General features: G+C 54.3%; 2 protein-coding genes across 3 annotated transcripts in view; both read right to left on the reverse strand.

Annotated features, from left to right (window-relative positions):
- Positions 1-514: 514 nt before the first annotated feature.
- On the reverse strand, positions 515-4,101 carry LOC128076074 (transforming growth factor beta activator LRRC32-like). The gene is made up of 2 exons (XM_052673390.1): positions 3,983-4,101; positions 515-3,326 (listed from the first exon to the last, which is right to left on the reverse strand). The coding sequence occupies exons 1-2, from the start codon at positions 4,088-4,090 to the stop codon at positions 1,392-1,394; spliced, it is 2,043 nt and encodes a 680-aa protein (XP_052529350.1). The 5' UTR covers positions 4,091-4,101; the 3' UTR covers positions 515-1,391.
- A 1,340-nt stretch (positions 4,102-5,441) lies between these two features.
- The window catches only part of EDA (ectodysplasin A), a 56,530-nt gene continuing 39,674 nt past the window's right edge, over positions 5,442-22,297 (reverse strand). Inside the window, exons 3-8 of one of the 2 annotated variants that reach the window (XM_052673406.1) lie at positions 17,066-17,095; positions 14,100-14,279; positions 13,487-13,521; positions 13,101-13,152; positions 10,949-11,064; positions 5,442-9,039 (exon numbers count right to left, since the gene is read on the reverse strand). In XM_052673406.1, coding sequence (XP_052529366.1) covers positions 8,788-9,039; positions 10,949-11,064; positions 13,101-13,152; positions 13,487-13,521; positions 14,100-14,279; positions 17,066-17,095 — 665 coding nt within the window. In that variant the 3' untranslated portion in view covers positions 5,442-8,787. Of the gene's footprint in view, positions 9,040-10,948; positions 11,074-13,100; positions 13,153-13,486; positions 13,522-14,099; positions 14,280-17,065; positions 17,096-22,297 lie in introns of both variants that reach the window. The other variant, XM_052673405.1, reaches the window with a different exon arrangement.

The raw sequence follows: 22,297 nt of genomic DNA on the forward strand, positions 1-22,297 counted from the left end.
ACGCTCGACCTCACCAATGAGGCAGGAGTGGCTGGCGGGGGTGGCACTGAGTCACGCAGCAGAAGTGGTGGTAGGGAGTGATAATGGGAAGCAGCGGTGGAACCGTCCTGCAGGAGGGAGGGCACAGGGCAGAGGTCCTGGAGGACGTGCAGATGGGGATGGGATGGGGAAGAGGCACTGCCATCAGCCCCGGTCCCATCCCGAAGCCACAGAGCGAACACCACAGCTGCTGGAAACATAAATCCCATCTGCATGAAGTAGGGGGGTGATGGCTTTAAGATCAGCAGCAGCAAAAACTCAAAAGTAGGGACAGCTCCAGCAGCAGCTCTGCCATCGTGGCCCTGCGTGGCTGTGCGAGTTGGATGCAACACACAGTGGGAGCACAGCAGCCCCAAGTGTGTGTTATCCTACAACAGAGCTGGGGGAGGTGTGGGCTGAGCTGTGCCCGTCAGAGGGGCAGCACGGGGGGGACTCTGCCCACTGCATCCCACAGCTCCCAGCCAGGCTCCTGATCGCATGGAGAAAAGGGGGCAAAGCTCAACTATGCCTTAACTCCAGTTAGTTGCAGACAAGGTGATTTCCACATAAGTTAGCAGAGCAGCCAGTTGGGAACTTCTGATAAAATCTCTTTTACTTTGAAAATGGCGTGATTCAGTGACATGTGAAAGGTTTCCACTGGAAAGAATTAGTTTTGCTGGATTTCTCAACTGATTCTCTAGAAAATCTGTAATGCCAGGGTCTGTCAGTGCCAGCACTCCTCTCAGACCAGGAGTCGCACTGTCCCACAGCTGGGCACGAATCACTTTGACACAGCATTTTGACATAATCATTTCAGCTTGGTATCAACCAAGAGAAAGCTCCTAACACCAAAACCATGGGGCTCTCCTGGGAGCAATCGTGGGACGCAGTCCAGAGAGCTGCTTGTTAAATCAGATACAGATGCAGAGGACCATGCACCGTTTCCCTGGATTGATTTCCACGCCTCAGTCCCTCTTTGTCCTTCTTTGGTTGCTGTCCTTTATTTCTCAGCCCCTTGGCAAAGCCAGCACCCATCTGCTGCCTCGTCCATCCCTTGCTGACCCTATGGGTGCCAGCTGGGAGCCAGGCTGCCAAACTCACGGTGGTGGCACCACGTTCTTGGCTGCAGGGACAATTCCCTTCCCATGAGCAGAGAGCAGAACCTCTCCTGACACTGCTCATGGCCCTGCAGATGAGGCATCTTCCTCCCTGCAAAGAATGGGCTGCAGGGACCCAGCTTTGTGTGCTGCCTATCCAGCGCTGGATGTGTGCGATCAGATCTGCAGAACACGCAGCGTGTTGGGAGAGGTGCCTGAAATATAATCATATTAATAGTAGTATTGACAACACACAGCTGCAGTTGGTTCTCCTGGCTATACTTTGGTGTCGCTGTGTGCTGGCTCCTCCTCGGCCACTCTGTCTACCTGGGGCTGTGGCAGCAGGATGCACATCCTGTGGCCCCGCAGCCAGCACACCCTGCAGCCTGCACACAGCAGGACACCCAGCAGGGCTGCCAGCACCAGTGCTGGGCTGCCATCCCAGGGCTGTGGGCACGGCCATGGCGGGCGTCTGCCGAGTGGTGCTGTCCTGTTTGTGATGCTGTGGTGGATGCAACGTGCGCGGTGCAGGTCGGGCAGTTGCACGCCAGCTGCCTGCAGAGCATCCAGCCAGCCCAGCTCACAGCAATGGAAGGGGTTCCCTGCCAGGCACAATGCCTGCAGGCTGTGGGTCCACCCCAGCAGTGCCTGCTTGGGCAGCGCTGGCAGCTGGTTATCGCTGACATCCAGGGTTTGCAGTGGGGAGCAGAACAAACCCGTGGGCAGAAGGCTTAGGCGGTTGCCCGAGAGGTCCAACACCCTGAGCTTGTCCAAGCAAGGGATCTCAGCCCTGCTGTTGTCCATGTGGTTCCCCCGCAGCCAGAGCTGCTGCAGGGAGTGCTCCAGCCCCTCCAGTGCCACCCGTGGCACGGCCAGGCCCTGGTTCTCAGAAAGGTCCAAAGAGAGCAATGGGGTTCGGCTGAAGGTGTGGGGCAGCAGCTGGGTGAGGCTGTTCCTGCGAAGGCTGAGGTGCTGCAGGTGGGGGATGCTGTGGAAGGCGGTGCAGGGTTCTGCCCTTGGAGAGCCCCCTCCTGATATCTCCCCCATGTCACTCCCGCAGGGCTGAAGGCTGTTGGAGCCCAGGTCGATGGCTTCCAGCTGGGGCAGGGCATCAAAGAACCAACGAGGCAGAGCACGGATGGCGTTGCCATGGAGGTCCATGGAGCGCACAGAGAGCGCTGCGTCCTCCTGCCACACAGCTGTGCCATTCCTGTCCCCATCCCCGTCCCTGGTCAGCAGCTCCATGGTGATGTTCTGGAGGCAGTTCATGGCCACGCTGAGAGTGAACAGGGAGTGCATGGCACGGAAGAACAGCAGCGGAAGCAGCTGCAGGCAGTTGTAGCTGAGGTCCAGCTCGGCCAGGCGGGCCAGGTTGGCTGCGGTGGCCAGCGAGGTGCTGAAGCTCACCATCTCCTCGTAGTGCAGTGCAAACTGGGCTGGGTGCTGTGAGCTGGGGTCCAGCGAAGTGATGGAGTTGTGGGAGAGGTTGAGGTGCACGAGGCGGTGCGCGGCTGGGAGCTGTGGGAAGGAAAGCAGTCGGTTGTGGCTCAGGTCGAGCACCTGGAGCAGGTAGGGACCCCGTCCCTCCTCCCAGCCAAACAGTTCCAGGGCGTTGTGGCTCAGGTTCAGGACTTGCAGCTGCCGCAGGCTGAAGCTGGAGAGGCAGTGCAGGGAGTTCAGGGCCAGGCTCAGCACCGCCAGCTCCCGCAATGCCTCAAACGCTCCCTCCTCTATGTCCATGATGTAGTTGTTACTGAGATCCAGCTCGCTCAGCCGCGGGGAGCCCTGGAAGATGCCCGCTGGCAGCTGGCTCAATCTGTTTCCGTGCAGGTGCAGCACCCGCAGTGCAGTGAGGCCACTCAGGAACCCCCTCACCATGTGGCTCTCCAAGCCGTTGGCCGACAGGTCCAGCACCTCTATACCCTGCAGTGCACTGAAAGCCACTGCATTGTCCTGATGGTTTTGGTGCAGGCGGTTGGAGCCCAGCAGCAGCGAGTGCAGCCGTGGCAGCTGGGCCAGCACCGACCCTGAGATGGCCTCCAGGCGGTTGGAGCGCAGGTCCAGGTGCTCGAGCTGCCCCAGTGCAGGCAGGCGGCTCTCTGACAGGTTCTGAAGGATGTTGTGGGACAGATCGAGGTGCTTCACTCCTTGGGGAAGGTCCTTGGGAAAACTGTGCAGCCCAGCAGCCCTGCAGGACACCTTTGTGGGGCTCTACAGAGAAACGGGGAAACCCATCAGCAGCAGCCGGCACAGTTCCATGCAGAGGAGCTGCTCTTTGTCATCTGCTCTGTGCCTGCAACGGGAAGGGGTGAGGCCACCAGAAGCTGCTCGGGAGACCAGCATGGGGTGGGCTTTCTGGGTGAAGGATCTTGCTTTTCACATCTGTTTTTGTGCGTGGTGCAATCTGCTGGTTTGGGTGCGGGTCATCGCCGGCACTCCTTAGCCTTAAGCCCTGGAGGATAAGTGAGGGAGCGGAAGGCAAAGCCTGCCTGATGGTGCTCCTGGAGATGGGAGAAGCCCCACACTCTGGCCATGTAGGCTGTCCTCTCATGCAGTGAATGAAAAGTTAATGGCATCACTGACAGCGCTGCCCTGCAGAGCCCCTGTCCCGTCTTATCCCCTGGAAATGTTGTCATTGGTTTGAAAGTGACGGGGAGCAGCTGCGAAAGGCTATGGGCAAACAGCTTGAAGCCAGGAGAGCAGAGGGGAGCAGGAAGGTGGAGAGACAGGACGGGTAGAAGTGGAGGCTGGGTGAGGTAAGTGCCGTGGGGGAGAGGCATGTGAGATCTCCCTTTTGCTGCACAGAGGGATGGGTGCTGTGAACCAGCGCAGAGTGCCGTGACAGCCTCGGGAAGCAGCAGCCTTACCTGCTGGCACGGTGGAGGCCTGGGCTTCGCCTCCCCACCAGCCTGGGTCCTGAGGATGACCAGCAGCAGGCAAAGCAGCAGGCGTCCTGCCCCACGGACACTCCGCATGGTGGCACCGCCAGCCCTGCTCGCAGCTCCACCGCTCTGCTCCAGCCCCTGCACACAGCCCCATAAATAGGCTGTGGCACGGACGGGGGAAGGAGATAGCGAGAGCGGGTGTCAGCAGCTGCGGAAGTGGGAAAGGAGACACATAGGAGCATGGAGGGGAAAAACTGCACAAAACCACAAGGAAGGGAAAGAGAAACCGCTGGAGTGGGGGGAGGCAGGGCTGCACGAGGGCTCAGGTGATCCATTGAAACCACCGTGGAAATGAAGCATCAGGAAGGAACGCCGTGCTTGGGAGAGCAGAAGGCTCTGCAGGACTTCCCCACATAGAGCTGCTCTTCCCCTGCCCTGTGCCGGGGATGTGCCCACAGCCTGGACGCCCCAACTCCCACTGAGGATCCCAGGACCACAAGTAAGGAACAAATCCCCCTCCTGTGCACCCTGAGACACAACCACTGTGCTCTCACTGCTCAGCCCTTGTGCGGGGGGGGGCACAAAGCAAAGCTCTGGGTAGGAGCCGGGGTGGACGCAGCCCTTTCCTTATCCCCAGCAGGGAAAGAGAGCTGTGCTCCTCAGTGACACATCCCCAGTGGGTCTGGAAGAGGCCCCTTGAAGACGCTGCTGTGTCTCAGCCCGAGCTGGGCTGCCTCTGTTAAGGGTGCAGCAGCAGATGGTTGCTTTGTTCCTAGATGCGCCTGGCAGAATGATAGATAACATTTTCCCCCTACTTGCACATTCCATATATATGTGATTGTATCTAAAGACACAGCAGCCTGACTTTTCCTGGGGTTGCCCTTTGCCAGCTCATACCATGGAGAGCATTTTGTTGCCTCTGGGCTGCGGTTCCTCCTGGACAGACAGACAGAGGCTCTGGACCCACAGAGTGCAGTGCTGGGGGCTCAGCCCTCCCCACCGCCCACAGTGGATGCACTCGGGCCAAGGGCAGCTGCAGCAGAACAACCCCTGATTGTTCTCAGCGCACATCTGTCCAGATGTGGAACCAGGCAGCTCCACCCAGGAGCCACCGGCCTCTGGCTGAACCCAATCATCCTCATCCCTCTGCACCGCACATCTTAGGGAGCCCCAGCCATCACCCAAGCCCTGGCTACGGGTCTGCAGAGCACACAGGAAGAAGAAATCAGCCAAAAGTCCCAGATCAAAGGCAGGGACTGGTGTGGAGAACCCCCGGCCATTTGCATCCTACGCCTGTGAACTCCCCACGTCCTGTCCCCTCTCTTTTGGGGCACTGCTGTAGGGCACAGCCTGCCCCGCTCCTGTCTGAGTTGGGGCTGCCACACCACAGGGCCCAGCCCCTCCGTGCCCAGCAACCAGCTGATATCCAGGGACGCCCAGAGATCAGGAAAAAGCTTTATTTGCAAAGAAAATATTGACAATTTACATAAACTTACATCCTAATTTATATACATTATGTATATTTTATATACAGATAGTGTCTTGAATAAAGATGTCGAAGCACAAAACAGCATTGGAATATCTCTGTGCAGCTCAGATAAACGGGAGTGGAGTTGGGCATCTTTTCCCACAGCTCCTCTCCCATTCCTTTTTGGTTGGGGGGTGAGGAGGGGCTTCCTTCCACCCCTGGAAGCCATGAGGGTGGGCAATGTGTGGGGCCAGGCCAGAGGGTGCAGCACCCACACACAGCTGTGCCTGGGCAGGGGAGAGCCCAAGAAATGGGACAAACCCCAGCTGGAGGGGCTCAGCCTGCAGTGCTGAGTGCTGGGACCGGTGCCTTCCTGCTCCCATGCTCTGAGCTGGGACAGCACGTCTGGATTTCGTTGAGCCGTGGAAAGAGCTCACCTGAGAGCAGCCCCGGGAAGCACCTGCCCTGTACCTCTCAGCCTGGGAAATACAACGCTCAATGCTAAGAGGACAGAGCTGCAGCACTGATGGGCTGCTGGTGATGGCAGGAGCCCCTCAGCCCCCACCCTGGGTGAGGAAGGTGCTGGAGGAAGCACAGCCAGCACGTGTGGGTGCAGAGCCATGAGCTGAAGGGTGTGCTGGGGAGCATCCCTCCTGCAAAGGCACCCTGAACACAGAAGCAGAGCTGGCTTCCATAAGGGCTGTCTCTGTACTGGGGATCTTCAGAGGGAGAAGGATTTCAGATGCTGAGTTAGATACCAATCGGCTGCTTGCTACATTTCTGCAACTGGAGTCCAGCCGAAGGCTGAGCAGCAGAGCTGAGGCACGTGGGTGAGGGCGAACTGAAGGACTGCTGGGAGTTCTGCAGGAGAGACACCAGAGGGAAGGATGCAGCGAGGCCCTGTTCCTGCCGGAGCTTACAATCTTCCACACCAATGAACCCCCTCCAGCTGTCCTGAGCTGCTTCCAGGCCCTTTGGCTCCAATGACGGAAACGTGCAGAGGCCCCAGGGGCGGTGGCACAGAGCAGTATCAAACAGAAGCAGCTATACCACAGCCTGGGTAACTGTGCCACAGTACTGCATCCGTGAGAACGTGCTGCTGCAGCAGCCACAGGGTTTAAATACAAAGGACTCCACAGCTGCCAGGCATGGAGCAGCGAGGAAGGACGGCCACCTGCAGCCAGCAGCACCTCCTGCCCTGCTCCTGCACGCATGCCAAGGGATCGTGGCAGCAGTGCCGGGATGCTCACAGCAAAAGGGATTCTCCCTTTGCCTCCTGCTGCTCACAGGCACATTCAGAAGTGAACCACAGCTCCTGCCAGCGGGGGATGAGGAATGCCAGTGACATCCATCGCGCTCTCCCAAGCCATCGTGTTATTTATGCTTGCCCCTAAGCCTCGCTGCTCAGACTGTATTCTAAAGCAATCCTGTTAATGATTTGCTTCATGTTCTCACTATAAGAAGCTGTCCCGATTCATTCTTGTCAGAGGAACATCTCCTTCTTAATTGATTTTAAAGGAAATAAACAACAAAGGCTGCTTCAGTGCCCCTCAGGCTCTCGCTAGCCCAACATGTTAAGGCTAGAAAGGAGGAGAACATATTGAAAAAGAAATAGCAGGCAATTTTTCATGCAGTTATTTTATAAACTGCACGCCTCCTGTGAATAGCAAGGCTGAAGCCAAAGCCGGGTGCCCCCAAGAAATATTTATCTCCCAATAACTGCAATACTTGGCAAGTGAGATCACTCGCTACGGCCGCGGAGAGCAGCGGAGCCGGGAGCAGTGCGGGCAGGCAGAGCCTGCAGGGGCACAGCAGTGCTGGCTTACACCGCAGGTGAGCACGGCTGGGGCGGCCCTGGCTGTCACCCGGACCTCGGCTCCCCACGCAGCCGTTTGTGTTTGCCACAGGGGCTGCAATCGCACTGCCCTCCCTTAGCGAAGGCCGCCTACCCAAGGACACGAGCAGGCGCGCACCACCGAGCACCAGGGGCAATTCGTGCTCCGGCCTCCTCCTCAGCTCCAGCACAACTTCCAGCTTCAGATCTCACCACCAGCCGTGGGGAGGTGACGGGAGAGAGTTGCTCAAGAAGCCAAAAGAAACAATAGCGTCCTCGCTCCGCTATTAGTCACCAGAAATCGAGTTAGGACTAGACCCAGCAGGGCTCAGAGCAAAGAAAAGCGGTGACTTCATGCTAGACCAGGCTTTTTAAATACACATTTTTGCTAGAGACTCCATCGCTGCTCATTGGAGCAATTTAGGTAGGAGGGTGCCAACAGGGACGGGGTGTGGGGAGGAAGGATGAAAACCACATCTAAGAGCAGGGCAGCTGCTATTAAAACAGAAAAAATAATTTCCTGTTGGAATATTTTATTCTTAAACATGACAAACTTCTTCAGAGTGTTCTCACAAGTACTTGTGTCTGCTCTGCGTGCCTCTGGGAAGCCAGTAGAAAAGTGTTCTGGTTTGCAAAATATTAATTAAAAAGACACACATTAAAAAAGCCCGACCCCCAAACAAAAACCACCGGCAGCTGTGACAGCAGCAGTGGGTGACGGCAGCCCCCGGTGGGCAGCGCACAGCTCCGGGGTCACGGCAGGAGCTGGAAGTAGCAGAGGCTCTGGAACCAGGATTGTCTTTTTCTTTGGGACTTTGTGATTTCTGGAATGCAGAGGCGGTTCTCCGTGTGCTAAGCCTGCTCTATTCAGCATCCACCTTCCCCTCCACCGCACCGCTCTCACTCTCACCGCCTGCTTCCCAGCTCTGCCTGAGGCACTTTGCTCTCCTTTCTCCACTCCTGAGGATGAATGTAAACACCACTGACTCTCACCCACCTCCTCTCGCGCCGCGCGCCGCTCCAGTTAGAACTGAGAAGGCAGGAAAGCAGAAACCCCAATCCTCGCTCTCATCAGCGGGCAGAAGCAGGAGCGCCAGGTAGGGCCGCCTGGCTGGGCTCTCTCCTGCTCCTGCCTGGGATGATGCTCGTGCTTAGTGCAACATAAAAGCAGAGAGCCACGTCACTCCCAACAAGCCCCACGTGAAGATCACAGAGCAGAATATCAGTGCAGTAATACTTGAAATACTGAGACAAGGCGGACACAACAGCCTTCCTTCCTCACCACGCTTTTTCAGCTAGCTTTTTGATCCGAGTCTCCGTGCAAGTCACAGAAGACATTGTGCTTCCTGCATTCACATATAGGAATAAATAGCTCTGGATCAGCTTTCCTTATGGCCGGATTACAGAACCCCCTGAAATACTGATACGCTTATGAACAGCAGCACGGTGCAGTTCTGTGAGTCTCCTTGGATGTGCCAAGTTCATCTAGGATGCTGGCGCATCTCCTAGGCGGATGGCCCCAAAGAAAGTTGTGTGCTTGCTCATGTTGATGGAGATGTCAGCGTGGACCATTTTCACAGCGATCTTCTGCCTGGCTTTGAGGAGGCAGACCCCGGCTGTATAGCAGGTATTGAAGTTGGTCTTGCCGGTCTCAATACTCCGAGTGCATTGCAGGAAGGGTTTCTCATCCACCACCACCTCATAGCTGGCAAAATCTGTGAAGTTTATGTAGTATACCTGATGTGAAGCAGGAAGAAGAGAGATTATTAGGCAGCGTGTTTGTGAAGCAGGAACAAGCCCACGCTCCTCTCGGTGCGTATGTATGCTCCCCCTGCTAACCATCCTCTCCTCAGCCCCCAGCCACACACATTCATGGGAGGCCGACTTGTCTGAATGACCCCCAAGCCAATGAGAGATAAGGAAACTCCGTATTTCACTTCATCCTAATAAAAGCATGCAAGTGCCTGTGAATCCAAGCATCTCTATGGCTGAGCCAGGAAGCCTCATGCCAGACCCTGCTGTTATAGGGAATGTACAAACCTGTGCAAGCCTAGTTACAGCAATCTGAGAACAAATCTACCTGCCAACAAACCATCCAACAAACAAACAAAGTTGTTAACTGAAGTCCTCTTGCACTTACCTGGCAAGTCCTGCTTTCTGGGTCCCATGAGCCTCCTTTAGTGCTGACATCAACAATGCCCTAAGATGTACTGGGAGCTGCCTTCTTTGTAACTGGACTTGAGGTGCTCTCAAAGGCATAAGCTGTTACAGGGAAGACACTGTCCCAACCTCCACAGCTTGGAAGCAAATGACCTCACAGTATCTGTACTGATTTAACTCTTAGATCTGGTGACAAAGCCCCCAGGACTGTGCAGCTTGCTGGAACTTAACCATCTCCCACGTACTGATTCTGAAGAACTCCAGGATGCCTGAGAAAGGCCTGCACAGAGAGAAGTCCATCCCAGGGAGCTGCTTCTTCCTGATAGAAGGAAACTACTCAGTTTGGATGCGTCTGCCAGTTCTTCTTAGCCTACGCTGTGTGACCACAGAAGCTAAGCAAGGCCGAGTCCCCATTTTCCTTGACGGACCACAAACAGCAACGGCTTCGGTGGCCAGCAATGAGCACGAAGCACTTGGGAAACAACTGCACTTTGGCCCAAGTAGAGTTATTTTCCCTGCCACCATCCAATGTGGACGCACAGCCGTGCCCACAGAAGAGCCCTGTCTAACCTGACGGCCGCAGCCCATCCTGCTGCTGCCATCCCCGTGGGGCTGCCCACTGAATGCAGCCAAACTGTGAGCAGGAGTGCTGAGATCTGTCCCACAGCCTGCACAGTTTTTCAGTCCTCAGGTGTCCGAACACCCCGGCTGCTGTGGAAGGGCAGAACGTGGCATTCATGCTCCGTGTCAAAGACTCGCAAGAAACCAGCAGCAAGGCATTAAATTGACAGAGCACCTCCTGCTTTTTTTCTTTTTTTGAATGGGAAAATTACAGAAATTGTGTCTTAATTAGCTCCATCCTAAGTCATAATACAAGCAATTGTTACTTTGTTCAGTCCTTTCTACATAAGCAGGTCTGCAAACCCACCATTGGTGCTGCCTAATGCAGGCACTGAGCCATCCCACAGCCAGCAAGGCTGCTGGAGCACAGCATCAGTCTGAAATGTGGAGGCAAAATGGAATTACCTGGGCTGGGAGCCCTATGCTTACAAAGAGTGCCACGGCTGCCCAAACATCCCAAGTCGTGAGGGTTTTGGCACGGCATCCCTCTTAAAGCACTGAGCCCAGCTTCCTGCTGGGGCTCTTGCTCTGCAATAAGGTTTAGATTTGCGGCTGAGTGACTGCACAGACAATGTGGAGGGGAAAAAAAAAGGCTCTGGTGGCACATGGGATTTGGTTGGGCTTCTGTGCATGTGTCGCAGTAACCAGGCTCTTGCAGCTGGTGTCGTGGCAGAACGTGTGACCTCGCACTTCCCAACTCTATTAACTTCTTCATCTGACACACATCTCCTAGAGCACGAAGTGGTTAAAAGCACATACAAGTTCTTGGCATTCTCTAGATGTCTGGAGCCCTCTCGTGGTTCATGCAAGGCTTCCATTGGAACACAAGAATAGGAGTTAGGCCTAGGACCGTACTCACTTCTACCTGACTATAGATGAAGTATGTGCCGTCCACCAGTACCTCCAGCTCCCCACTGCGGGCATGCAGCTTAAACACCTTGGGGTTCATAGTGATGCGAGACCAGTCATTGAGGACTCCACCTGAAAGATCTCAGTATGAGAAAACGGCAGTCACTCAGTACCCGTCAGGATGAGAAGCGCGGGAGCACACAAATACAGTCACATTGCAACACAAGCAGCTGACGCAGCCCCACGTGGGAAAGTCAGGGGAACTCGGTCAGAAAACCCCACGGTTAAGCACTGTGCTGTGTTTGCTCTGGCTCCTTCCCAGGGCAGCAGCTCTACCTGCGCCACCTCTTGCTGCTGTTTGAACGGGGCACCCGCTCTGCTCTGTGCACAGGATGAGCGACCCGATCTCTGCTCGCTTTTGGTTAAGAGCAATTCTCATCCTTGGGATGCAGTGCACGGCCCTTTGCTCGTCCCCTGGGCTGGGTGCAGACTGACTTGTCTTCTCCCGATACAACCAAGTAGCTGAGCGATTCCCAGCCCCAGTAACATCAAAAGTGACTGCCATCATCCCTGCTGCACAGCAAGGACACTCTGGCACACAGAGACCAGTGCCAGTATTTCTAAACTATTTGCTGTGTTTTCTAAACTAGGCTAGGGTGAGAACTGTGATCCCTGTCCTTATAGGAATGGGACAAAACATGGCAAACCTGCCTGCGTGAAATGGCATCGCATCCCACCACATTACCCTGTGCTGAGATACATCCTCAGCACAATCAGGGGCATGAAGACCCACCACCCACTCCTCTGTCACTGGGCCAACTGAAAGCATCAGCAGACACATCCGAGGACATGCTCTGCTACGTGCTGAGGACAGCTTGCAGTCTGCAGGTTGTATCAAAAGCAATCTTTCCCCTCCTAGCCTTTATCTGCTGTTCTGCTCCCTGCCCCCAGCTGTGAGCCAGCCAGGCTGTGCTTTCTGCTCTCTGTCAGCTGGACAGCATTAATGTCAGAGTGCCCGAGGAAGGCAGGCTCAGCATAGCAGATTGTTCCCAAGCAGCAGGGAAGGACAGTTACAGGGTAATTCCCACTCTTAGAGAGCAGCGTATGCTCTGTAAACATAGAAGGGTCCCATTGATAATGGAATAATTGCTTTGTAAATGTAAGCACGACAGCATCTTTTCCCCTGTGCTGTTGTTGGAAACAGCAGATTTCCTTTTTGCTGCTGGGAGCTTCCCCCCACCCTGCTATAACAAACACATTCAGCTCCAAGACAGAATCGTGAGAAATGTCAGCTCCTGCAGCTCACGCCTGGTGAGAGACAAACCGAGCCCTCCTACAGGAGCCCTGGCCAGCCCTCACCATCCCACACATGGGGCGGAGGTTGGTGAACCCATTCCTGCAGCCCTGTCCCATTCTTGCAGCCCTGAACCAGAGCTCCCTGGGTCTGGGCAGGGGATGAGGCAGCTCCTCTCCAGTACAGCGAGATATGGCCAGCCGAGAGGCAGCAGCTAAGGAATGAGACCCAGCTGTTGGCAAAGGGAACGCGAGCAGAAATCGGAGATGGGTTTGGGGAGGAAGGAAAAGAGCAAAGAAGTGCTGGTGGATGTGAGATGGCTCGGCAGGACTTGGGGTGGGTATGGATGGGTAGGGATGCTCAGGGGCTGCATGCTGTGTGCCTGCAGCACGGCAAAGCAGGAGCTGGTGGCCCTGCATCTCTGTGCTCGCAGCTCCCATTACAGCTGCATTTTCTCCTGACATAAACTAATGGGGAAAATGGAGAAAAGAGCAGACTAACGGGGCTGAGGTGGGAAAAGGACACACTGCAGGCGTAGAATAGGAGAAGAAAGAGGCTGGGAAAGGAGGCTGCCAGTAGGGGACTCAGGAAAAACTGATGACTTTACAACAGGTGGGAGGAGGTGAAGGGAAAGTGAGATCCAGTAGGGCAGAACTAGTGGGAGATGCACAGAGACAAACCGGGGGATGAGTTTGACTGCAGGAGAAATGGGGGGATGCTGAGCAGTGGGCTCCTCTGTGGGGTTTGGGCAATGGGAATGAGTCTGTTACGGTCAGCCAGCACCGACCCACATCACAGGGGAGGTCTTAGCTCCACATATATGCCTGGGGCTGCAGGATGGGCCCAGTAAGTGCCAATAGCATGAGATCCTTACCATTCTTCACTTGGATGGCTGAGCCTTGGCCTTGAAGGTGGACCACAGCTGGCTGCAAACGAGATTACAGGGATTTAAAGTCGGTCAGAAACACCGTGTCGTCTTACAGTAACTGGGCACAGCTCCACAGCTCTGAGATCATTACTGCTCTCCACAAACACAAAAGAGCGGAGCGGCCAAGAACAGCATCAGCACTGCACAAGGAGTGAGAAACCCAGGGCAGATTAACACAGCCTGCTTCTGAGCAATGAGAAGAGTCAGCTCAGCCGGTCCTTTCGGGGTAGCTACAACACAGCACACACAGGAAGGGTGGGATTTACGTGTTAGTAAACACAGCAGATAAGGTTAGTCAACAAAGCTGGTAACCGGGAAGGAGGCCAACCAACCTGGGTGTCTCGGGAGCCGGCTTTGTCTGTGGCACCTGCAAAATGCAATGCACATCGTTGCAGGGTAAGCCTGAAAGAGCTGCAGTAACTATTCCTTCAGAGAAACCTCCTCTTACCCCACAGTAAGCATAAAAGACACGTTTTTAACAGGAGGACACCAGCAGCTGAGTGGGGTACAGCTCCGTGTCAGAAAGCACCGAAATAAGAAAACACCTCATCCTGCTTTTTTCCTGTCTTAATCCTGTATTTCTGCCCGGCGTCACTGAAGCATCCTCAGATCACTCAACCAGCTTCCACTGGAAGGACAAACTGCAGCACTCTGCTCCTGGCAGCAGTGCCAACAGAGGCTCTGGGATGCCAACAGCAGTGTGAAGGCAGCAACGCAGCCATCTGCTGCACTCATGCTCTGCTGAAGCTTCTCTGAGAGCCAAAGCTCCGTGACAGAGGAGATGCTCGTGGGCACCATGCGGCAGCACTGAGGACCTGGCACTGCTGCTGTCCCCTGATCCTGGGGGAGACTGACGTCAGCTAAGCTTCCCCTTGATAGCTGTGTGAGCTGTGGGGGGACAGCCCCGGTTTCTCTGAAGAAGCCTTTTCTAATAGCAGCGCTCACCTGAGGGGCCCTGCAGCCCTGGGGGGCCCTGGGGGCCGGGTGGGCCAGGGGGGCCGGGTGGTCCCATCACAGTGGTCCCAGGAATCCCGGGGATGCCGGGGATGCCAGGGGGGCCCTGGGGCCCAGGGGGGCCTGGTGGCCCTTGGGGACCGTTGGGTCCTGGAGGACCGGCCTTCTTACCTGGAAAACACAAGGCCAAGTGTCAGCACACAGCATCACTCATGTCGGAAGAGGCCCCTCTGCTCCCAGCCCACCCAGCACCAAGTCCCTCAGTGCCACGTCCCCACGGCTCTGCAACACTTCTGGGGGAACCCACTGCTCCCCGGGCAGCCGTGTGGGTGCATGACCACTGGTCATCACCTGCAGTGCAATTACACCTAAACAAGGACTGCACCTCAGGGCCACCCGAGGGACGGAGCATCTGCCCCAGGGGTGTGGATGTGACCGAAGCTTTTTGATGGAAAACAGTTGCAATCTTTCCCAGCTGCTGTATGCTGATGCATTGTACATAAACCTTCAGCATCAGCATCACATCACTGCACACAGCAAGAATTTTCAGCTTGCGTGGAACTGGTGGGATACAACCTGGTGCACTGTGGCTACGAACCAGGGATGAGAAACAGCTGTGCTGCTCAGTGCCTCACGGCCATTCCCCACATTGCTGCTCCCTGCATACAACTCACCTCCAGCCTTGTAAATTCTAGGGCTAAAGGAAGCAGAATGTTACCTTCTGAATCAAAGAAGTAAACTAAACTAGCTATGCATAACCAAAATAATATGGCAGTAACGCCAGTATCCCATAAAAACAGGGGGACAAATTGTGACCTGCAATATTTCTGCCCAGATCAGCAGCTGTGCCTTCACACCTGAGCTGGCCATGCACCAGGCCACGCCAGCAATGCTCCACCTCAGGATGGTGACAGCTCTTCGAAATGAGCAGCTCGAGTCCCAGCTCTCACCTATCTCCCCAGCAGCACGTTGCAAATGCCCTTCCTTCTACCTAGGCCAATGCTGAGGAAGGCTCACACATGGGGCCAGCAGTTCCACGGCTGGCTCCCCTTCTTTCTTTCCCAAGAGGATCACATGCCAGCTGTTTTAACCAATCCATCTCAGAAGTGGGGTCTGCAGCTCAGCGTGCTGCTCGTTCAGCAGCAAAACAACCACGCATCATGCTGAAGCTGCACAGGGATGTGCATTCTGGGCATTCTTGCTCCTTCGAGCAATTTCAACTCCCCCTCTGTTGTAATGGAATCCTGCTCACTGATATCACAAGGCAAAAAGTGGTTATTCACTAAAACACAAAGCTCAATTCACCTTCCAGCTGAGACCACTGCCGGGTGGGTTGCAGCACGGAGCAAGGAGTGCACTGCAGTGCTCAGCATGGATACACAAGAATGAGATGCTGCTGCTGCTGCTGCTTCCCCTTCCTCCTCTCTGGACTTTTTTTAGAGCCCCTCAGTGTGGCAGAGCTGCTGGTGGAGGCCCTGCTCCCAGGAGCCACATGCACTGCACAGGCAGCACGACCCAAGTGCAGCACAGTCAGCGTGTGCTTTCCCTAATTGCCATTTGCCAAACAATAAGCTCTAAGTCCAAAAAACGAAAATAAATTAAAGAAAATGTGACAACAGCATAACAGAAAAATATTCCATGCAGCACTACAGCTGTATGTAATACAGCACTGCGAGATCCCTCAGCTGCTCCAGGACTGCACGAACACCACAGCACCGTTTGCTGTTAGCTCAGCTGATTTAGCAGGGTTTGGGGTTTCAGAGCTCTGTTAGGACAAACTTTGTGAACATGAAACGTGACGCAGCTCTGGAGCACAAACAGCCCATGTTTCTGAGCACAGCAGCCATCAGCCGTGAGGCTGCATGCAAGGAGCAAGAGCAGAGCGCTGTGCTGTGCTGTGCCGTGCAGGGGCTGCTGCAGCTCAGTGCCAGGGCCATGCAGCAGTGCAACGTGGCATCCTGCGTGCCCCATCCCCAGGTGCTGTCACAGCCCTGGCTGCGTGCAGCCCTGCATCAGCAGTGAGCACTGAGTGCTGCAGAGACGTCTGGGGGAGCCCCTGAGTTGCACACAGCTGGCACCTTCCTGCTGCTTGCAGGGCACTGTGGGCGTGTGCTGGGTGTGAGATGGGTGGGTGCTCTGATGGGTGCTCTGATGGGTGAGAGGAGCAGCACGGGGCCAATGGCTGCACTCCCCTAAACCTAAAACCCTAAATGGCTGTTGCTTGGTTTTGAGAACAAGCCTACAAAGCAACCCAGATCTTTGGATTGTGTTCTGGTAGCAGATCCATGCACAACCACTGTGTGTGCCAAGGAGCCAGGCACAAACACAGATGGCACCAGATGCCCCACAAAGCACGGAATCGTGTGCCCAAAACACAAAACACTACACCTCCCCAGTCTGCATTTTGGGTAGTAGGTGCACATTGCAAACAGCTTGAGGAACGTGGTGAGAAAGCCAGGCATCACCTGTGGGCCGACCCACACTCAGCATGGAAACACAAAACAGAACTTCTGCATTTGGTGCACACAGAAGCTGCAGAGTGCATTCAGAGAATCTGAAGGTCTGAAGAAGGCACCAAGCTGCAGCAGGACCCATGGCAGAGCAGAGGGAAGCTGGAGCTGCAGAGAGCAGGCAGCTCGCCACAGCTGGCACATGGCAGCACAGCTGTTTGTTATGGGAATCGCTTCTATACAATGCAATTAAGTTCCCTTTGCTTTTAAAGAAGACTTCAGCAAGCACCTCCAGCTCCACAGTGCTGCTGGGGGATGCAGTTCTGCCACAGCAATGGTGGAGGCATGGGGAGCAGCCCCAGAGTGCTGCATTGATGCTGTGCCCATTGCTGGGATGTGAATGAATGGTTTTCCCATTCATGTCAGGTGGAGAACTTGTAGCCAGAACACTAACACAGGTGCACCAAGGGCTAACTGAGGTCAAATTACATTAAAAATCAAACTTACCCTTTTTCTTGTTTTTAACTGAGCTTGGACCTACAAAGAAAAAAAACAAAAAAGAAAGCCAGTAAGATTCAGTGATCAATTAATCCTAAAAATCCCCGCTGCCACCCGTAGCACTTGGGAAGAGGCTTCTGTCTGGAACAAAACTGGGAACAGAAGCGGTCACCCAAGGCTGAGAGCCCCCAGCTCTGCAGGATGCTCTGTGCACAGCTCTGCTGCAGCACTGCCTGACTTCTGCACACAGATGTGCTGCCTGTATCCGCCGAGGTCGCCTCTGCAATGGGGCACACTGAGCTTTTGGACAGCAGAAATCCTGAGCCTCGATCCCTGTAATGCAGAATGCTGTGCAGCCACTGCTGGGAGGTTGTGCAGAGCCCTGCTGCCTTGGTGATGCAGCGAATGTCCTGGGGAAAGCAGGCTGGGGAGGGAACCCAGCTCAGCTCGTGGCTGAAACATTCCTAGAGAAGCTGAGCAGGGCACAGCTCTTGAGCATGAGCGTGAAGCACACCCCGCTGCTTCCCCAGCGATTCATGATGGATGAGAACGAGACCCCCAGGTGCCACCCTGCCTGCAGAACCCCTGGAGCCCAGGCACACGCATTGCATGTAGGAAATGTAGGGTATCATCTGACTTATTACCTCTATCAATCTGCTCTTTTGAAAAGCTATTTCTTATGCATTCTGTACAAACGTACACCCTCCTATCAGCCCAGCAGAGGCGAGCTGCCAGGCCAACACACCTGGCGGCCACTGCCATGCTGCCCACACCTGCCAAGCACCGCGACACCGTGCTCAGGGAAAGCAAACAAGGCAGGGAACATCACCCAGAGAACAACCCAGGGCGGGCAGCACGAGGCGAGCACTGCCTCTGCGCCTCTCCAGACCTCGGAGTCACGAGAGTTTATTTCATGTTATATATATCACACCATTAGCGCCATAACCAGAGTGAAAGTACAAATAGCTGCGGCGAGCCAAACACATTGGGGATGGATGGAACCAATTAGCTTCAAAGATGAATGGGAGGAATGAGAACCACATGCGATGGGGATGTTCGCAGTCTATATTACAACACACGCATCTGTTCCAGGCACGGCAGAGAGAGATGTTACGGCTGTGCAAGTGAATCTTTTGACAAACACAAAAATACTTCTGACATGAAAAAAAACACAATATTATTAGCCCTGGGAGCTTCTGAGCCTCTGGGGTTTGCATCTGTTCGTCTCCCAACAGGGAGGGATGGATAGTTTAATTGCACGGGGAGCCATGGGGCTCACGGGATGCACCAGCAGCCAAAGCTTTGCTTGGTTTTGCTCAGAACTCATCAGATAGCTCTGAACTGACTGCCATGCAGTAACAGCCTCTCACTGAGTTTGGGAGGCACAGTTCCACCCCAATACCTGCCAAAGCACAGGGCTCTTCTGCATTTGTATTTGTGCTCAGCTTCCACTCTTCCTCCTCATAACCCCACTTATATTCTCCCCTGCAAGCTTTCTATTCGTGCTTGAGGCCAAACCAAACTGAGGGAAGTTTATCCTCCCCTCTGTTTTGCTTCAGCTGAAATGAAATTTGCTCTTACGCTCCTATGCTGCTCTTCCTCAGAAGAGCTCACAGTCCTGTGGAACCCTTTGCTTCAGCAAAGCTGTCAAGAAGCACCAAGACAGAGAAGAGGGGCAGCAGAAGAAAGGCCTTGAAGGTCACAGCAGTGAGCATGGGATGGGGTTCACTCATACAGGATGCACAGTCCTACAAATGACCCACACACATGGAGTGAAGATTGCTGCTGCCTGGTGGAGCTCCTCCATACAGAGCTGAGTTCAAACGAGAACGTTTTTGTAGAAAGGCTCCTGCTCAAAGGCAGCCAAGCTGGAAATGAGGGGGCTATTCCAAACCTCCAGGAGAGCAGCACAGGTCTGGAGGGGTCTGCTGGCTCAGTGTGAACCTTCATCCCCATAGGGCATTGCCAGAAAGGCTCAACAGTTCATCAGTCCTCTTGGAGAGAATTCTTCCCAAGGGCACCGCAAGCTGTTAGCACAGAACCACGAAGCAGGCTGCTAACTTGACTCAAAGCACCAAAGCCAGCAAGCTGAGCTGCTTCTACCACTCGTAATACCCTCCATAACCCAAACACGGCCCTCCCCCTGCAGAGGGTTGGCACAGGGGGGAAACACGGGAGGAGGTCTGGGGCAGCACCAGCAGAATCCCTGCGGCCGCTTCCCAACGCCAAGGGAGGGATTGCAGCAGGTGGGCCAGCGCTGTGCAGGGCAGCACATGTGGCCACGCAGAGGGCACTGCACAGTGCTGCAGGGATGGGGTCGACCCCAACATCTGCTGCATAACCACCACGGGCTGCAGAGAAACCAGATGGTGATGCAACTCGAGGATATTACACATGACATGTTTTCGCTTATAAAGATTAAGAGAGTTTACTTTCCCCCCCCCCCCCCTACCCCCCTTGATTTTACTTTCTGTGTGCTACACGCTGCTGTGATTTGCTATAAATACAAAAATACCCCCAAACCTCTTTAGGTCATGTGCTGATATAAATAGCATATTTAAAATAACAAAAAACACAAACCAACCTGCGTTCACTTATTAGCTGTGTGTGTGGATTAACGAGAAATAGCTCGAATTCTTTCAGAATGGTTCAAACTGGTCTTACTGACAGGAACAGATCTTTGTAATTATGCTGGTTTGATGTAAAACCTGCAAAAGGCCATTGCAGAAAGCTGTCCCAAGGAAGACTGCTGAGCCACCCTCACCCCAGGGACAGGCAGAACCCAGACCCAGCGATTCCCTGTCCACCTTGCAGACACGTCCCTTCACTTCCAGCACAGTTGCAATCTGAAGATGAGAACAGAAGCAGGAGCTCGGTGTGACTTATCCTGCAGGCCCATCTTCCCTAATGTTGTGCACTCCCAAAAACCTGCAGCCTCTTCTTTGAAGCGGGAGCTTCTGGCTGTGGTTGCAAGAGGAATGCCAGGTTTAACAACCGCCTCTCTCAACAGCGATGGGAATTTGAGCAAAGCACTCTTCCAAATCCTGGTAGCCATCTGGTTTAACAAAGAGATCGCTTGCTGGATCCCAGAGGGAGCTCTGAATGCTGCCTGACTCCACCAGAGGCCCCTGGAGAAGAGATGGTTTGCAGAACCCACCTGGCCACGGCGGGGAAAGCATCACTAGAGAAGCGACCAACAGACATATGGCTGCTGGTCAAAGTCCTTCTTAACTTTGGTGTCCCAAAGACAAGGCTGTGGCAGTCGGTACAACCTTGCATGGTGGACGCTGTCATTTCACAGCAGGTAAGACCACAAGGAACCATGATGACGACCAAGGATTAATGAAGTCCTGCCCAGTAAGCCTCCCATCGAGCCCTGTATCCCTCTCTAATTAATGCTGGGGGGAGCAGGGAAGAGACCAAGAAAAGCTAAATCGCTACTCCAGAGATAAAGTTTTCAAGCAATGAGGAACCCATGACACGCTTTGACACGCTGTCCCAACGGATGAGATGGGAAGGCCCACTTCAACCTCTGCAACTCCATCATTTCGTTTGCAGAATGGGTGCACTGATGTTCACTCCACTCACGGGGCTATGAGATATGTGAGGCTTTTCAAACATTTCCAAGTGCTGTGTTATTAATGCCAGACCATGGCGGAGCTGGGGAAAGAAGGATGTTAGCTCCCAACACATGCTTAATCCAGAACACGTGGGTTTGGGGAGGTTTTGAACCAATATGTTTTCAACATTTTCAGGAAATTTGGTCTAGCCAGATGAAAGCTTCTTGGACTCCGCTGAAATATCAGCAATACAAATACTGAAGCAGGATGAATTTTCCCCTTCCCTTGCACAGAAAGTGCTTCTTCACCAATTCCAAAGAGCCAGGCAGCAGCTCTCGAGGAGCAGCTCTTATTTGCTATTATCACTCCAGAAAATAGGATGAATTATGGATGTAGGAAAGCATCCAAGACATAAAACATACCATGCACTGCTCCAAACGTCTGGTATGCTTTGGCAGAGTGGATTTTGGGGGTGGGAAGAGGAAGGGCGGTCTCCTGCTGGGAGCAGAGGAAAGATGCTGTCAGCAATGGCAGGAGGAAGGGGTGAACCCAAGCGTGGGATGGGATGTCCCAGGTACAAGGCCTGGAGTATCTTCAGTAAATCCAAATACACTGAACGTATTACAGAACGGAAAGGGGAGCTCATTGTACAAAGCAGGGGAAAAGGATGAAATCGTGCTGTTTGACGCATAAGCACACAGGGCAGAGCCCCGGGCCATCGGTTATTCTCAGCCACCATTGTTGCCTCTCTCTGCTTTTGTTCCAATGATTTTTTTTAAGCTCACACATGGACACAGTCACCCTCCATTATCCTGTTCTCACTCCTTTGAGATGCTCCACGATGGCCCCCCGCACACCACAGGCCCCACGTCCTACACGTCAGGGGTCTTTGCTTACAAGACAGTGCCACCGTTATCCTGAGCCACACGTTGCTCAGTGCCCAGCCGAGGCTCAGCCCCAACTCACATCTGCCACGGCTCCGATCCCCCACCCCTGTGCTGAACTGAACTGACACTCAAAACCAGTTTCCTCAAGATGATGAGCATTTTGCAGCTCTCCGTGCTCTTTCGAGGCACTCCCTCGGCTCCATCCACTTTTAGGGCCATTCTTCATCTCCCCAGAGGACTTTTCCCACACACCTCCAGGGGAAGTATCCCACGCTGAGGTCTCCCCTGGCACTTCTGGGTCGCTGCGTGCTCGGCCACGAGGCTTTGAGAGCTTCTGCACCAGCGCCAAAGGCTGAAGATCATTTATCTGCTGGTGAATTCGGTACGAGAGCAGCTTTCTGCTGCCTCACTGCTCTCCTCTGTGCAATCTATCAGAGGACAAACCCACACCCATGTGCCATTCAGATGATCGTTCTGCTCCGGGAGCCCCATGGGTAGCAGCCTGCTCCCTCCCTGCTGCTCTGAGCCCATGCACTGCTGTGGGAGCAGCCCCAGCTCCTCGCTGCTGCTCTTGTGCTCCCTGGAGCAGCACCGTGCTCCTCCTCAGACAGCCTCAGGCTGCCACAACAGCTCATCACCTTGTAGGTTTGTTGCTGTCACCATTGTTTTTCTCTCCTACCAGCGCTTCAGAGAGATTTCTGCCCGGTTTGATGATTAAGAAAGCAAGGCTCTCCACAATGGGAATAACTTGGTCGAGCTCATGAGTGAAAGGCAGGAATGCAGAGATGCTGGCT

This window comes from Tympanuchus pallidicinctus, unplaced genomic scaffold (genome assembly GCF_026119805.1).
Source record: "Tympanuchus pallidicinctus isolate F22 unplaced genomic scaffold, pur_lepc_1.0 scaffold13, whole genome shotgun sequence".
Lineage (NCBI taxonomy): Eukaryota > Metazoa > Chordata > Aves > Galliformes > Phasianidae > Tympanuchus > Tympanuchus pallidicinctus.

Excerpts from the sequence above, each read along its gene's own strand:
- LOC128076074 (XM_052673390.1), bottom strand. The coding sequence starts at position 4,090 with ATGCGGAGTGTCCGTGGGGCAGGACGCCTGCTGCTTTGCCTGCTGCTG. Across the intron at positions 3,327-3,982 it reads GGCCTCCACCGTGCCAGCAG|AGCCCCACAAAGGTGTCCTG; the intron begins GTAAGGCTGCTG and ends GTTTCTCTGTAG.